Source organism: Pseudophryne corroboree, chromosome 9 (genome assembly GCF_028390025.1).
Source record: "Pseudophryne corroboree isolate aPseCor3 chromosome 9, aPseCor3.hap2, whole genome shotgun sequence".
In the NCBI taxonomy this organism is placed as follows: Eukaryota; Metazoa; Chordata; class Amphibia; order Anura; family Myobatrachidae; genus Pseudophryne; species Pseudophryne corroboree.
In genome coordinates, this window is record NC_086452.1 from 4,890,716 (window position 1) to 4,907,203 (window position 16,488).

The 16,488-nt window shown below is 51.7% G+C and overlaps 2 protein-coding genes across 3 annotated transcripts in view; one reads left to right on the plus strand and one right to left on the minus strand.

Annotated features, from left to right (window-relative positions):
• SLC1A7 (solute carrier family 1 member 7) overlaps positions 1-6,254 on the minus strand; it is a 436,677-nt gene extending 430,423 nt beyond the window's left edge. The window contains exon 1 of the mRNA XM_063938903.1: positions 6,010-6,254. The gene's annotated coding sequence lies outside the window, so the exon portion shown is untranslated. The remainder of the gene's footprint in view (positions 1-6,009) is intronic.
• Positions 6,255-7,753: 1,499 nt separating this feature from the next.
• The window catches only part of CPT2 (carnitine palmitoyltransferase 2), a 33,008-nt gene continuing 24,273 nt past the window's right edge, over positions 7,754-16,488 (plus strand). Inside the window, exons 1-2 of one of the 2 annotated variants that reach the window (XM_063938906.1) lie at positions 7,754-7,831; positions 15,240-15,431. In XM_063938906.1, coding sequence (XP_063794976.1) covers positions 15,274-15,431 — 158 coding nt within the window. In that variant the 5' untranslated portion in view covers positions 7,754-7,831; positions 15,240-15,273. Of the gene's footprint in view, positions 7,832-7,927; positions 8,029-15,239; positions 15,432-16,488 lie in introns of those variants that run through there. The other variant, XM_063938905.1, reaches the window with a different exon arrangement.

A 16,488-nucleotide genomic window follows, 5' to 3' on the forward strand; every position in this document is an offset into this window, starting at 1 on the left:
GGAAGGTATTATAGGCACTGTGGGGGTGTATCATCTGGGTATGGAAGGTATTATAGGCACTGTGGGGGTATGCGGTCAAGATCCCGCCGGACGGAATCCTGGCGGTCGAAATACCGTCGCCGGAATCCCGACCGGCACAATCCCGACATATTCTCCCTCTGTGGGTGTCCACAATACCCATAGAGGGAGAATAAATTTGTGTGGCGAGCGTAGCGAGGCACCGTGCCCACAGCGTGGCGAGCGCAGCGAGCCTGCAAGGGGCTGCGTTCCGCTCGTCACCCCAGTCAGGATTGTGTGGTCCGGATTCCGGCGTCAGTATTTCGACCGCCCGGATCCTGTCCAGCGGGATTTAGTACTGTTCCCCTGAGGGGGGTGTATGCTGTGCACTGTGTGGGTATGGACGCTATTATTGGCACTGGTGGGTGGGGGGTGTGTATGCTGTGCACTGTGTGGGTATGGACGCTATTATTGGCACTGGTGGGTGGGGGGTGTATGCTGTGCACTGTGTGGGTATGGACGCTATTATTGGCACTGGTGGGTGGGGGGTGTATGCTGTGCACTGTGTGGGTATGGACGCTATTATTGGCACTGGTGGGTGGGGGGTGTATGCTGTGCACTGTGTGGGTATGGACGCTATTATTGGCACTGGTGGGTGGGGGGGGGTGTATGCTGTGCACTGTGTGGGTATGGACGCTATTATTGGCACTGGTGGGTGGGGGGGGGGTGTATGCTGTGCACTGTGTGGGTATGGACGCTATTATTGGCACTGGTGGGTGGGGGGTGTGTATGCTGTGCACTGTGTGGGTATGGACGCTATTATTGGCACTGGTGGGTGGGGGGGTGTATGCTGTGCACTGTGTGGGTATGGACGCTATTATTGGCACTGGTGGGTGGGGGGGGGTGTATGCTGTGCACTGTGTGGGTATGGACGCTATTATTGGCACTGGTGGGTGGGGGGGGGGGTGTATGCTGTGCACTGTGTGGGTATGGACGCTATTATTGGCACTGGTGGGTGGGGGGTGTGTATGCTGTGCACTGTGTGGGTATGGACGCTATTAATGGCACTGGTGGGTGGGGGTGTGTATGCTGTGCACTGTGTGGGTATGGACGCTATTATTGGCACTGGTGGGTGGGGGGTGTGTATGCTGTGCACTGTGTGGGTATGGACGCTATTATTGGCACTGGTGGGTGGGGTGTGTGTATGCTGTGCACTGTGTGGGTATGGACGCTATTAATGGCACTGGTGGGTGGGGGTGTGTATGCTGTGCACTGTGTGGGTATGGACGCTATTATTGGCACTGGTGGGTGGGGGGTGTATGCTGTGCACTGTGTGGGTATGGACGCTATTATTGGCACTGGTGGGTGGGGGGTGTATGCTGTGCACTGTGTGGGTATGGACGCTATTATTGGCACTGGTGGGTGGGGTGTGTGTATGCTGTGCACTGTGTGGGTATGGACGCTATTAATGGCACTGGTGGGGTGGGGGTGTGTATGCTGTGCACTGTGTGGGTATGGACGCTATTATTGGCACTGGTGGGTGGGGGGTGTATGCTGTGCACTGTGTGGGTATGGACGCTATTATTGGCACTGGTGGGTGGGGGTGTGTATGCTGTGCACTGTGTGGGTATGGACGCTATTATTGGCACTGGTGGGTGGGGGTGTGTATGCTGTGCACTGTGTGGGTATGGACGCTATTATTGGCACTGGTGGGTGGGGGTGTGTATGCTGTGCACTGTGTGGGTATGGACGCTATTATTGGCACTGGTGGGTGGGGGTGTGTATGCTGTGCACTGTGTGGGTATGGACGCTATTATTGGCACTGGTGGGTGGGGGTGTGTATGCTGTGCACTGTGTGGGTATGGACGCTATTATTGGCACTGGTGGGTGGGGGTGTGTATGCTGTGCACTGTGTGGGTATGGACGCTATTATTGGCACTGGTGGGTGGGGGGTGTATGCTGTGCACTGTGTGGGTATGGACGCTATTATTGGCACTGGTGGGTGGGGGGTGTGTATGCTGTGCACTGTGTGGGTATGGACGCTATTATTGGCACTGGTGGGTGGGGGGGTGTATGCTGTGCACTGTGTGGGTATGGACGCTATTATTGGCACTGGTGGGTGGGGGGGTGTATGCTGTGCACTGTGTGGGTATGGACGCTATTATTGGCACTGGTGGGTGGGGGGGTGTATGCTGTGCACTGTGTGGGTATGGACGCTATTATTGGCACTGGTGGGTGGGGGGTGTGTATGCTGTGCACTGTGTGGGTATGGACGCTATTATTGGCACTGGTGGGTGGGGGTGTGTATGCTGTGCACTGTGTGGGTATGGACGCTATTAATGGCACTGGTGGGTGGGGGGTGTGTATGCTGTGCACTGTGTGGGTATGGACGCTATTATTGGCACTGGTGGGTGGGGGGTGTATGCTGTGCACTGTGTGGGTATGGACGCTATTATTGGCACTGGTGGGTGGGGGTGTGTATGCTGTGCACTGTGTGGGTATGGACGCTATTATTGGCACTGGTGGGTGGGGGGGTGTATGCTGTGCACTGTGTGGGTATGGACGCTATTATTGGCACTGGTGGGTGGGGGGTGTATGCTGTGCACTGTGTGGGTATGGACGCTATTATTGGCACTGGTGGGTGGGGGTGTGTATGCTGTGCACTGTGTGGGTATGGACGCTATCATTGGCACTGGTGGGTGGGGGTGTGTATGCTGTGCACTGTGTGGGTATGGACGCTATTATTGGCACTGGTGGGTGGGGGTGTGTATGCTGTGCACTGTGTGGGTATGGACGCTATTATTGGCACTGGTGGGTGGGGGTGTGTATGCTGTGCACTGTGTGGGTATGGACGCTATTATTGGCACTGGTGGGTGGGGGTGTGTATGCTGTGCAGTGTGGGTATGGACGCTATTATTGGCACTGGTGGGTGGGGGTGTGTATGCTGTGCACTGTGTGGGTATGGACGCTATTATTGGCACTGGTGGGTGGGGGTGTGTATGCTGTGCACTGTGTGGGTATGGACGCTATTATTGGCACTGGTGGGTGGGGGGTGTGTATGCTGTGCACTGTGTGGGTATGGACGCTATTATTGGCACTGGTGGGTGGGGGGTGTATGCTGTGCACTGTGTGGGTATGGACGCTATTATTGGCACTGGTGGGTGGGGGGTGTATGCTGTGCACTGTGTGGGTATGGACGCTATTATTGGCACTGGTGGGTGGGGGGTGTGTATGCTGTGCACTGTGTGGGTATGGACGCTATTATTGGCACTGGTGGGTGGGGGTGTGTATGCTGTGCACTGTGTGGGTATGGACGCTATTATTGGCACTGGTGGGTGGGGGGTGTATGCTGTGCACTGTGTGGGTATGGACGCTATTATTGGCACTGGTGGGTGGGGGGTGTGTATGCTGTGCACTGTGTGGGTATGGACGCTATTATTGGCACTGGTGGGTGGGGGGTGTATGCTGTGCACTGTGTGGGTATGGACGCTATTATTGGCACTGGTGGGTGGGGGGTGTATGCTGTGCACTGTGTGGGTATGGACGCTATTATTGGCACTGGTGGGTGGGGGGTGTATGCTGTGCACTGTGTGGGTATGGACGCTATTATTGGCACTGGTGGGTGGGGGTGTGTATGCTGTGCACTGTGTGGGTATGGACGCTATTATTGGCACTGGTGGGTGGGGTGTGTGTATGCTGTGCACTGTGTGGGTATGGACGCTATTATTGGCACTGGTGGGTGGGGGGTGTGTATGCTGTGCACTGTGTGGGTATGGACGCTATTATTGGCACTGGTGGGTGGGGGTGTGTATGCTGTGCACTGTGTGGGTATGGACGCTATTATTGGCACTGGTGGGTGGGGGTGTGTATGCTGTGCACTGTGTGGGTATGGACGCTATTATTGGCACTGGTGGGTGGGGGTGTGTATGCTGTGCACTGTGTGGGTATGGACGCTATTATTGGCACTGGTGGGTGGGGTGTGTGTATGCTGTGCACTGTGTGGGTATGGACGCTATTATTGGCACTGGTGGGTGGGGGGGTGTATGCTGTGCACTGTGTGGGTATGGACGCTATTATTGGCACTGGTGGGTGGGGGGTGTGTATGCTGTGCACTGTGTGGGTATGGACGCTATTATTGGCACTGGTGGGTGGGGGGTGTATGCTGTGCACTGTGTGGGTATGGACGCTATTATTGGCACTGGTGGGTGGGGGGTGTATGCTGTGCACTGTGTGGGTATGGACGCTATTATTGGCACTGGTGGGTGGGGGGTGTATGCTGTGCACTGTGTGGGTATGGACGCTATTATTGGCACTGGTGGGTGGGGGGTGTATGCTGTGCACTGTGTGGGTATGGACGCTATTATTGGCACTGGTGGGTGGGGGGGTGTATGCTGTGCACTGTGTGGGTATGGACGCTATTATTGGCACTGGTGGGTGGGGGGTGTGTATGCTGTGCACTGTGTGGGTATGGACGCTATTATTGGCACTGGTGGGTGGGGGGTGTATGCTGTGCACTGTGTGGGTATGGACGCTATTATTGGCACTGGTGGGTGGGGGGTGTATGCTGTGCACTGTGTGGGTATGGACGCTATTATTGGCACTGGTGGGTGGGGGGTGTATGCTGTGCACTGTGTGGGTATGGACGCTATTATTGGCACTGGTGGGTGGGGGGTGTATGCTGTGCACTGTGTGGGTATGGACGCTATTATTGGCACTGGTGGGTGGGGGGTGTATGCTGTGCACTGTGTGGGTATGGACGCTATTATTGGCACTGGTGGGTGGGGGGGTGTATGCTGTGCACTGTGTGGGTATGGACGCTATTATTGGCACTGGTGGGTGGGGGGTGTATGCTGTGCACTGTGTGGGTATGGACGCTATTATTGGCACTGGTGGGTGGGGGGTGTATGCTGTGCACTGTGTGGGTATGGACGCTATTATTGGCACTGGTGGGTGGGGGGGTGTATGCTGTGCACTGTGTGGGTATGGACGCTATTATTGGCACTGGTGGGTGGGGGGTGTATGCTGTGCACTGTGTGGGTATGGACGCTATTATTGGCACTGGTGGGTGGGGGGTGTATGCTGTGCACTGTGTGGGTATGGACGCTATTATTGGCACTGGTGGGTGGGGGGTGTATGCTGTGCACTGTGTGGGTATGGACGCTATTATTGGCACTGGTGGGTGGGGGGGTGTATGCTGTGCACTGTGTGGGTATGGACGCTATTATTGGCACTGGTGGGTGGGGGGGTGTATGCTGTGCACTGTGTGGGTATGGACGCTATTATTGGCACTGGTGGGTGGGGGGTGTATGCGCTGCACTGTGTGGGTATGGACGCTATTATTGGCACTGGTGGGTGGGGGGTGTATGCTGTGCACTGTGTGGGTATGGACGCTATTATTGGCACTGGTGGGTGGGGGTGTGTATGCTGTGCACTGTGTGGGTATGGACGCTATTAATGGCACTGGTGGGTGAGGGGTGTGTATGCTGTGCACTATGTGGGTATGGACGCTATTATTGGCACTGGTGGGTGGGGGGTGTATGCTGTGCACTGTGTGGGTATGAAGGGTCTATAATGAGCACTGTGTGGGAATGGAGGGTGTTATGGGCACTGTGTGGGCATGAAGGGTGTGTAAGGAGTACTGTGTGGGTATGGAGGGTGTTATGGGCACTGTGGGGTGTGTATGCTGGGCACTGTGGGGGTGTAGTTATGCTTGGCACCATGTGGGTATGGGTGATGCATATGTTGGACACTGCAGGTATGGAGGGTAGATATATGTTGTCCACTATGGGGGTACTGGGGGGTGTGTATATTGGGCAGAGTGGGGGTATGAGCGGAGTGTATGATGGGCACTGCCCCAACCCCACCATTTGCATTGTTACCCGCCTACTCCCTCCCTCTGTTAGCTCCTTACAAGCACAACTACATGCAGCCAGAGACGCCGTGTACTGGATGAGGTGGGTTTGCTGCTCACAAGTGAGCACAGTCTCCCTGCCCCTCATGTGTCTGCTGTACCTCATGTGTCACCGCGATGTTCCCGGCTGCCAGTAAGTTCCGGAGGCAGAGATCCTAGCCCGCTGCCCGCTGCAGCGTCTCTGCCATATTCCCAGCAAGGACCAGCAGGAATCAAATCATGTCCTGTTGTGCAGTCTCTGGAGCGGTACGCTGGCGGGCAGGGAGGAGGAATGCCTAAGGCGGGCTTGGCTGGGGAGACGCTGTCGGCGGCGATTGGAAGAAGAGACATTGCTGGCAGCGGTTGGATGCAGAAACAGGCAATGAGGAACCTTATTGGTTGAGGCGCACAGGGCAGTGAGCGACAGCGCGTCCTGCGGGACCCGCTCATTTTTAAAAACCGAGTCCCTCACTGCCTGTAGCGCGTAAAAATGCGCTATAGCACGTATTTTGCGATCACTGAGCCTATGGGCTACTCACCGCATTTGTAGCCAGCAAAGGATTCTCCCACGGAACCCTGCCCGGAAGTGGCCCCTGTGCATGTGCAGTAAGTGTGCAGCAGCCACAGCACCACAATTGGCACATGGCAGGGACGAGCCATGAAGAGAGATAAAGTCACATGGACAGGAGATAGGGGCCGATGCACTAAGCCTGGGAGAGAGATAAAGTCACATGGACAGGAGATAGGGGCCGATGCACTAAGCCTGGGAGAGAGATAAAGTCACATGGACAGGAGACAGGGGCAGATGCACTAAGCCTGGGAGAGAGATAAAGTCACATGGACAGGAGATAGGGGCCGATGCACTAAGCCTGGGAGAGAGATAAAGTCACATGGACAGGACATAGGGGGAGATGCACAAAGCCTGGGAGAGAGAGATAAAGTCACATGGACAGGACATAGGGGCAGATGTACTGACCCTGGGAGAGAGATAAAGTCACATGGTCAGGGCATAGGGGTAGATGTATTAAGCCTGGGAGAGAGATGAGGTCACATGACAGGAGATAGGGGCAGATGCACTAAGCCTGGGAGAGAGATAAAGTCACATGGACAGGAGATAAGAGCAGATACACTAAGCATGGGAGAGATAAAGTCACATAGACAGGACAGAGGGGCAGATGCACTAAGCCTGTGAGAGAGATAATATCACACGAACAGGGCATAGAAGCAGATGCACTAAGCCTGGGAGAGAGATAAAGTCACATGGACAGATGACTAAGCCTGGGGGAGAGAAAAAGGTCACATTGACAGGACATAGGGGCAGATGCACTAAGCCTGGGAGAGAGATAAAGTCACATGGACATATGTACTAAGCCTGGGGGAGAGAAAAAGTCACATGGACAGGACATAGGGGCAGATGCACTAAGCCTGGGAGAGAGATAAAGTCTCATGGACAGATGCACTAAGCCTTGGAGAGAGATAAAGTCACATGGACAGGACATAGATGTGTAGTAGCATATTACGTCTGTGCCCTCCCTGTCCCATTATGTGATAGGAATGCTGGGGTGGAAAAGGCGGCACCGCGGGTTGGCACTGCTGAGCCGCTCTGCAGATGTCTCCCCGCTGCCATGGAGACGGCCCATTCCGCGCCATCTTTCTGATACATGTCTATTCATGTAGTGAAAAGAGTGGAGAAGTTGCCCATGGCAACCAATCAGCTGCTCTGTATAATTTTATAGAATGGAATTGATGTTACTTCAAAGCTGACTGGTTGCCATGGGCAACTTCTCCACTGACTCACTTCATGAATACACCCTGACTCTGTACAGTGTCGGGCGGGCAATGGCGTTACTTATCGCTTCGCAGGGGCGCAGCCTATCACCGCACCACAGCCATGTGATGACCGGAGAGGGCCCCGGTACTGACGCCCGGGATACGAGCTGCGGAGTGAGTGTGTGTAACACCCGGAACCTGTCTCCTTGGCCACGTTACCGGGGGACTGCTGTGCTCGGTGCACCCGTATTATCAGCAGGTGGAAGAAGCCGGACCGGAGGGCACTGAGGGCAGGGACACAGGGGGAGGGGGGAAACTGGGACAAAGGTGACAGTGACAGGAGCGGCGGAGCTGGCTGCGGGAGACACCTGGTATGGGGGGACAGTACCTGGCAGGGGGATATATATAGGGGAGACAGTACCTGGCAGGGGGATATATATGGGGGGACAGTACCTGGCAGGGGGATATATATAGGGGAGACAGTACCTGGCAGGGGGATATATATGGGGGGACAGTACCTGGCAGGGGGATATATATGGGGGGACAGTACCTGTCAGGAAGGATATATATAGGGGAGACAGTACCTGGCAGGGGGATATATATGGGGGGACAGTACCTGGCAGGGGGATATATATGGGGGGACAGTACCTGGCAGGGGGATATATATGGGGGGACAGTACCTGTCAGGAAGGATATATATAGGGGAGATAGTACCTGGCAGGGGGATATATATGGGGGGACAGTACCTGTCAGGAAGGATATATATAGGGGAGATAGTACCTGGCAGGGGGATATATATGGGGGGACAGTACCTGGCAGGGGGATATATATATGGGGGGACAGTACCCGGCAGGGGGATATATATGGGGGGACAGTACCTGTCAGAGGGGATATATATGGGGGGACAGTACCTGGCAGGGGGATATATATGGGGGGACAGCACTTGGCAGGAAGGATATAGGGGGAGACAGTACCTGTCAGGGGGGATATATATGGGTGTACAGTACCTGGCAGGAAGGATATAGTGGAGACAGTACCTGTCAGGGGGGATACATATGGGGGGAAAGTACATGGTGGGGGGATAAATATGGGTGTACAGTACCTGGCAGGAAGGATATAGGGGAGACAGTACCTGTCAGGGGGGATATATATGGGGGGACGGTACCTGGCAGTGGGATATATATGAGTGTACAGTACCTGGCAGGAAGGATATAGGCGAGATGGTAGCTGTCAGGGGGGATATATATGGGGGGACAGTACCTGGAAGGGGGGATATATATGGGGGAAAGTACATGGTGTGGGATAACTATGGGTGTACAATACCTGGCAGGAAGGATTTAGGGGAGACCGTACCTGTCTGGGGGGATATATATGGGGGACAGTACATGGCAGGGGGGATATATATGGGGGACAGTACCTGGCAGGGGGGATATGTATGAGGATACAGTACCTGGCAGAGGGGATATATATGGGGGGACAGTACCCGGCAGGGGGGATATATATGGGGGACAGTACATGGCAGGGGGGATATATATGGGGGACAGTACATGGCAGGGGGGATATACATGGGGGACAGTACCTGGCGGGGCGATATATATGGGGAACAGTACCTGGCAAAGGCATATATGTGGGGGACAGTACATGGCAGGGGGGATATATATGGGGGACAGTACCTGGCAGGGGGGGGATATATGTGAGACAGTACCTGTCAGGGGGGATATATATGGGTGTACAGTACCTGGCAGGAAGGATATAGTGGAGACAGTACCTGTCAGGGGGGATACATATGGGGTGACAGTACCTGGAAGGGGGGATATATATGGGGGAAAGTACATGGTGGGGGGATAAATATGGGTGTACAGTACCTGGCAGGAAGGATATAGGGGAGACAGTACCTGTCAGGGGGGATATATATGGGGGACAGTACCTGGCAGGGGGATATATATGGGGGACAGTACATGGCAGGGGGGATATATATGGGGGACAGTACCTGGCAGGGGGATATATATGGGGGACAGTACATGGCAGGGGGGATATATATGGGGGACAGTACATGGCAGGGGGGACAGTACCTGGCGGGGCGATATATATGGGGGACAGTACCTGGCAGGGGGGGATATAGGAGGGACAGTACCTGGCAGGGGAATATATATGGGGAACAGTACCTGACAAGGGAGATATATATGGGGGACAGTACCTTGCAGTGGGAATAAATATGGGTGTACAGTACCTGGCAGGGGGGGATATAGGGGAGACAGTACCTGTCAGGGTGGATATATATGGGGAACAGTAACATAGTATCTAAGGTAAAAAAAAGACAATTGTCCATCGAGTTCATCCTATTTGTGGTCTCCTATGCACGATTATTTGGTCTAAAATTTTGACTGATGCTGATGTCAGCCATTGCGTTTTATCCCTCTTTATAGTAACTATAGTGCGTGACTATGCCCCGTAACCCTGGATATCCTTATCCATTAGGAATTTATCTAACCCATTCTTAAAGGTGTTGACTGAGTCCGCCATTACAACTCCCTCAGGCAGGGAATTCCAAACATGTATTGTCCTTACCGTAAAAAAGCCTTTACGCCGTATTGTGCGGAATCTCCTCTCCTCTAACCTGAGCGAGTGTCCACGAGTTCTCTGTGTTGATCTAACCAAAAACAGGTCCCGCGCAAGCTCTATGTATTGTCCCCTTATATATTTGTGGATGTTGATCATGTCCCCTCTTAGTCTCCTCTTTTCCAGTGTAAACATGCCTAGTCTTGCAAGCCTTTCCTCGTATTCCAGCGTCTCCATGCCCTTAATTAGTTTGGTCGCCCGCCTCTGAACCTTTTCTAGTTCCAGGATATCCTTTTTGTAATATGGTGCCCAGAATTGTACACAGTATTCAAGGTGTGGCCTCACTAGTGATTTATATAACGGGAGTATAATACTCTCGTCCCTAGCATCAATTCCCCGTTTTATGCATGCTAATATCTTATTAGCCTTCTTTGCTGCAATCCTACTTTGGGTACTGCTGCTTAGTTTGCTATCTATGAGAACACCTAAGTCCTTTTCCAGTACAGAATCCCTTAATTTTACCCCATTTAGTATGTAGGTGTTATTTTTGTTCTTGTTACCACAGTGCATTACCTTACACTTGTCTGTATTGAAGCGCATTCTCCATTCGGCTGTCCATGCTTCTAATTTAACTAAGTCGTTCTGAAGAGACTCCGCATCCTCCTCCGTATTTATAACCTTACACAATTTGGTATCCTCTGCAAAAATTTACACCATGCTCTCTAGACATTCTGTTAGGTCGTTAATGAAAATATTGAACAATAGCGGTCCTAATACTGAGCCTTGCGGCACACCACTTACCACTTCAGTCCAATTTGAAAAAGATCCATTAACCACAACGCGCTGCTCCCTATTATCTAACCAATTATTGACCCAAGTGCATATTGTGCTCCCTAGCCCTATTTCTTGTAGCTTGTAGATAATACCCCTTTTCCACCTAAGTACCGTGTCCGATCCGGGATGTTTAACACGGCTACAACCCGTGTCGGCCACCCCGTTTCCACTACACTTCGACATGGGTTATTCCCGTGTCTGATCTGTTTCCACCTAACCCGGGTAAGCTCTGTAAAAGCCTATTGCTGTCATTACAAATGGACTTTTTACTGTCTCATCAAGATGATGTCATCAAAAGGACCAAAAGGGAGGGGTGGGGCCTGCTCACAGCATTGCAGCAATGGACGCCGGTGCCTGCATGTGCCCAGCGTAGTGTTGTAGCTGCTGCAATAGATGTGCATCCGCGTTTGTTTGCTGCTGCGGTGCCTGCATGTGCCCAGCGTGTCTCCCAGGGATGACATCATCTTCCAGTGCCCCAGAAGCACCAATCAGCGTCTCAGAGCGTTACTCGGGTCTGAAAACACGTGTAATGACCGTTTCCACTGCACCGTTATCCGTGTCATTACCGTGTTCTACCCAGGTAAATAGCCGGGTAGGATTCCCGGGTCACTCAACCCGTGTTGACCCGTTTCCACCTACTAAAAACCCGTGTCGATGCGCGCCCCTGTGCAAAAACACGGGTAAAAACAGCTAGTGGAAAAGGGGTATAAGTCGCATGTGTGGTACAGTGTCGAAAGCTTTGGCAAAGTCTAAAAAGATTACATCCACCTCTTTACCCTGATCAAGGTTCGCACTTACTGTTTCATAAAAGCCAAGTAAGTTGGTTTGACAGGATCTGTCCTTCACAAATCCATGTTGGTTCCTTTTAATGACCTTATTTGCTTCAAGGAACTTCTGAATACTATCTCTTAGAATACCTTCCAATACTTTCCCCACTATAGATGTAAGACTAACTGGTCTATAATTACCTGGTTCAGCTTTACTTCCCTTTTTGAATATAGGCACTACTTCCGCTATACGCCAGTCTTTGGGAACCATACCTGATATTACTGAATCCTTAAAGATCAAAAATAGCGCTTTTGCTAGTTCAGAGTGAAGCTCCATTAGAACCCTTGGGTGAATTCCATTGGGACCCGGTGACTTATTAATCTTTAAATGTTTTAATCGGTCACAGACTACATCCTCGCTTAAATAAGTACCTATCAGTGGGATATTCTCATTATTGAGATTGTGTGTCAGTCCTTGAATTGGGTCCTCTCTAGTGAATACTGTTGAAAAAAACTCAGTGTGTCCGCTATGTCATTATCATTTTTGCTTAAGACTCCCAACTTGTCTTTTAAAGGGCCTATACTCTCCTTCTTTAATCTCTTGCTATTAATGTATTTAAAGAATTTTTTGGGATTCGCTTTGCTTTCCTTTGCTACTAGTTTTTCAGTTTCTACTTTATCCGCTCTTATTTCCTTTTTGCAAATTTTGTTACATTCCTTATAGTGCTGAAATGACTCTGCTTCCCCGTCAGATTTGTATTTTTTTAAATGCTCGCCTTTTCTTGCCCATAAGTTCCTTAATCTTTTTGTTAAGCCACATCGGTTTATGATTTTTATTCCTTTTTTTGCTGCTCGTAGGAATAAATTTGAGTGTATTTTTAGCTAGCAGGAATTTTAGTACCTCCCATTTCTCCGTAGTATTTTTTCCAAAAAACAAACCTTCCCATTCAATATCCCTGAAAAATACCCTCATCTTTTCAAAATTCGCTTTGCTAAAGTTTAGAGTCCTAGTCGAGCCAGTATAGGGCTGCTTATGGAAACTGATATTGAATGTGACCATATTGTGGTCGCTGTTTCCTATGGGTTCCCCTACTATAATACCTGATACCAAATCCCCATTGTTTGTTAATACCAGGTCTAAGATTGCATTGTACCTGGTTGGTTCCTCAATTAGTTGAACTAAGTAGTTATCATTAAGTGTGTTTAAAAACATATTGCCCCTAGCAGTATCACATGAATCGTTTTTCCAGTTTATCTCTGGATAGTTAAAATCTCCCATCACTACTATGTCTCCTACTCCTGCTGCTCTTTCAATTTGCTCCCTGGCAGAGGGGATATATATGGGGGACAGTACCTGGCGGGGGGATAAATATATGAGGGACAGTATTTGGCAGGAAAGATATAGGGGAGACAGTACCTATCAAGTGGGATATAAATGTGGGGACAGTACCATGGTTGGGGGGGGGGGGGGGTGATATATGGGGGGACAGTACCTGGCAGAGGGGATATATATGGGGAGACAGTACCTGGCAGGAAGGATATAGGGGGGACAGTACCTGGCAGGGGGATATATATGGGGGACAGTACATGGCAGGGGGGATATACATGGGGGACAGTACCTGGCAGGGGGATATATATGGTGGACAGTACCTTGCAGAGGGGATATACATTGGGGACAGTACCTGGCAGGGGGGGGGGGGTGTTTATGGGGGACAGTACCTGGCAGGGGGGGATATATGGGGGACAGTACCTGGCAGGGGGATATATATGGGGGACAGTACCTGGCAGGTGGGATATATATGGGGGACAGTAGCTGGCAGGGTTATATATATGGGGGACAGTAGCTGGCAGGGTTATATATATGGGGGACAGTACCTGGCAGGGGGATATATATGGGGGATAGTACCTGGCACAGGGAATAAATATGGGGGACAGTACCTGGCAGGAAGGATATAGGGGAGACAGTACCTGTCAGGGGGGATATATATGGGGGGACGGTATCTGGCAGAGGGGATATATATATATATATATATATGGGGGGACAGTACCTGGCAGGGGGGGTATATATGAGGGACAGTACCGGGCAGGGGGGATATATATGGGGGACAGTACCTGGCAGGAGGATATATATGGGTGTACAGTACCTGGCAGGAAAGATATAGGGGAGTCAGTATCTGTCAGGGGGGATATATATGGGGGACAGTACCTGGCAGGGGGATATATATGGGGACGGTACCTGGCAGGGGGGATATATATGGGGGACGGTACCTGGCAGGGGGATATATATGGGGGACAGTACCTGGCAGAGGGGATATATATGGGGGAACAGTACCTGGCAGGGTGGATGTATATGGGGAACAGTACCTGGCAGGGGGGATATATATGGGGGACAGTACCTGGCAGGGGGGATATATATGGGTGTACAGTACCTGGCAGGAAAGATATAGGGGAGTCAGTACCTGTCAGGGGGGATATATATGGGGGACGGTACCTGGCAGGGGGATAGATATGGGGGACGGTACATGGCAGAGGGATATATATGGGGGGACAGTACCTGGCAGGAAAGATATAGGGGAGTCAGTACCTGTCAGGGGGGATATATATGGGAGACGGTACCTGGCAGGGGGATATATATGGGGAGACGGTACCTGGTAGGGGGATAAATATGGGGGACGGTACATGGCAGAGGGATATATATGGAGGGACAGTACCTGGCAGGGGGGTATATATGGGGTGACAGTAACTGGCAGGGGGGATATATATGGGGGACAGTACCTGGCAGGGGGGATATATATGGGGGGACAGTACCTGGCAGGGGGGATATGTATGAGGATACAGTACTTGGCAGAGGGGATATATATGGGGGGACAGTACCCGGCAGGGGGGATATATATGGGGGGACAGTACTTAGTAGGGGGGATATATATGGGGGACAGTACCTGGCAGGGGAATATATATGGGGGGACAGTACCTGGCAGAGGGGACATATATGGGGGGTCAGTCCCTGAGAGGGGGGATATATATACGGGGCAGTACCTGGCAGGAGGAATTTATATGGGGGTGGGGCAGTACCTGGCAGATGGGATATATGGGGGTGGAGAGCAGTTCCTTGTAGTGGAATATTGGGGGGGGGGGGATATCAAGCGTATCTGGCGGGATAGTACTGAGCGGGGGGATATATGGGGAGGTAGGCAGTATCTGGCGGGGGAAGGGGAGATAAAGCAGGTCTTCTGTTGGGGTCACTACCGCTGTGTTATGGGAAAGATTAATGATATATTGTATATAGTGTCCTGACACGGGGATACAGCAATGATTATATGAATGTACAGATAAATGTGATGGTGATATTACTGTATTATAGTTATTACTGCTGTGCAGCGTTCCCACCAGGTTACATACATTCATCTCTGCGTTTCCTCCAGGTCTCACGGCGGACTCTGCTGACTAGACGCGACGATGGCTCGCCTGCTGGCTAGCGGCGGTTTCTGGAGAGGAGGCTCCTCGCCTGCCCCCGTGTCTGTATTCCTCAGGGCGTACGCGTCTGCAAGCGGTGACACTGAGTACTTACACAGAAGCATCGTCCCTACCATGCACTTCCAGAAGAGTTTACCCAGGTGGGATTTGGATGAGCAAAGAATGAATTGTGTTAGTTTGTAATGAGCCGCCCTACACTTGGCGCAGCCACGCAGGGTGTACAGGCATGTATTCGCGGCACACCCGTAATAGCCGTATGACTCGTGTGTGATAATGGGTGGCTCTTGTTGCTTCCAGCATTTATTCTCATATTGCCGTTTCTGGGCTGAGATAGAATCAGGGTGTTTTCTTCCCTTCTTATTGGGTAGAACATTATCCAATATATTGGCAGATACTAATAGATCCTTCCTTAGAATAGGAGAACGGGCCATCTCTACCTTACTGACAGAGCCTGGAGAATTGCGCTTGTGATTGGTTAAGGTTCCTGTACAAGGCTTCCCAATGCTCTGTGTCCTGAGGGGCATAGCACAGTATTGTTACTGTCAGGGTGACATTGAGTCCTGGCACGTACCACCTAGCTAACCATTGCTGGAGACACAGTACACCCCGTCATGGCAGCGGTATTCCCTGATGCCAGTGGCCTCTCAGCAGGATAGTGCGACCGGCCACACTGAAAAGCATTGCTCAGGAATAGTTTGAGGAACACGACCCAAGGTGGTGACTTGGCCTCCAAATTCCCCACATCTCAGTCGGATTGAGCATCTGTTGGGTGTGCTGGAAACACAAGTCTGAGCGATGGAGGCCACACCTCACAGGACTTGCAGGATCTGCTGCTGACGTCTTGGTGCTGGATGCCACAGGACACGGGCAGAGGTAGAGCCCACGCATTGATGGGTCAGAGCTGTTCTAGTGGCACAAGGGGGCTTACACAATATTCCGCAGGTGTTATGTATATATCCTATTACATACACACTAGTCATTATTCATTTTTGTCAGAATCCAATTAACCTACCAGATGGTTTTGGAGTGTGGGAGAAAACCATAGTACCCACACACATACAGGGAGTACATACACACTCCACACAGATATTGCATTGAACTTATGGCCTCAGTGCTGTGAGGCAGTAATGCTAACTGTTACGCCACCATGCTGCCGAATACCCGTACATACAGAACCTGCAGAGCTGAGAGAGCTTG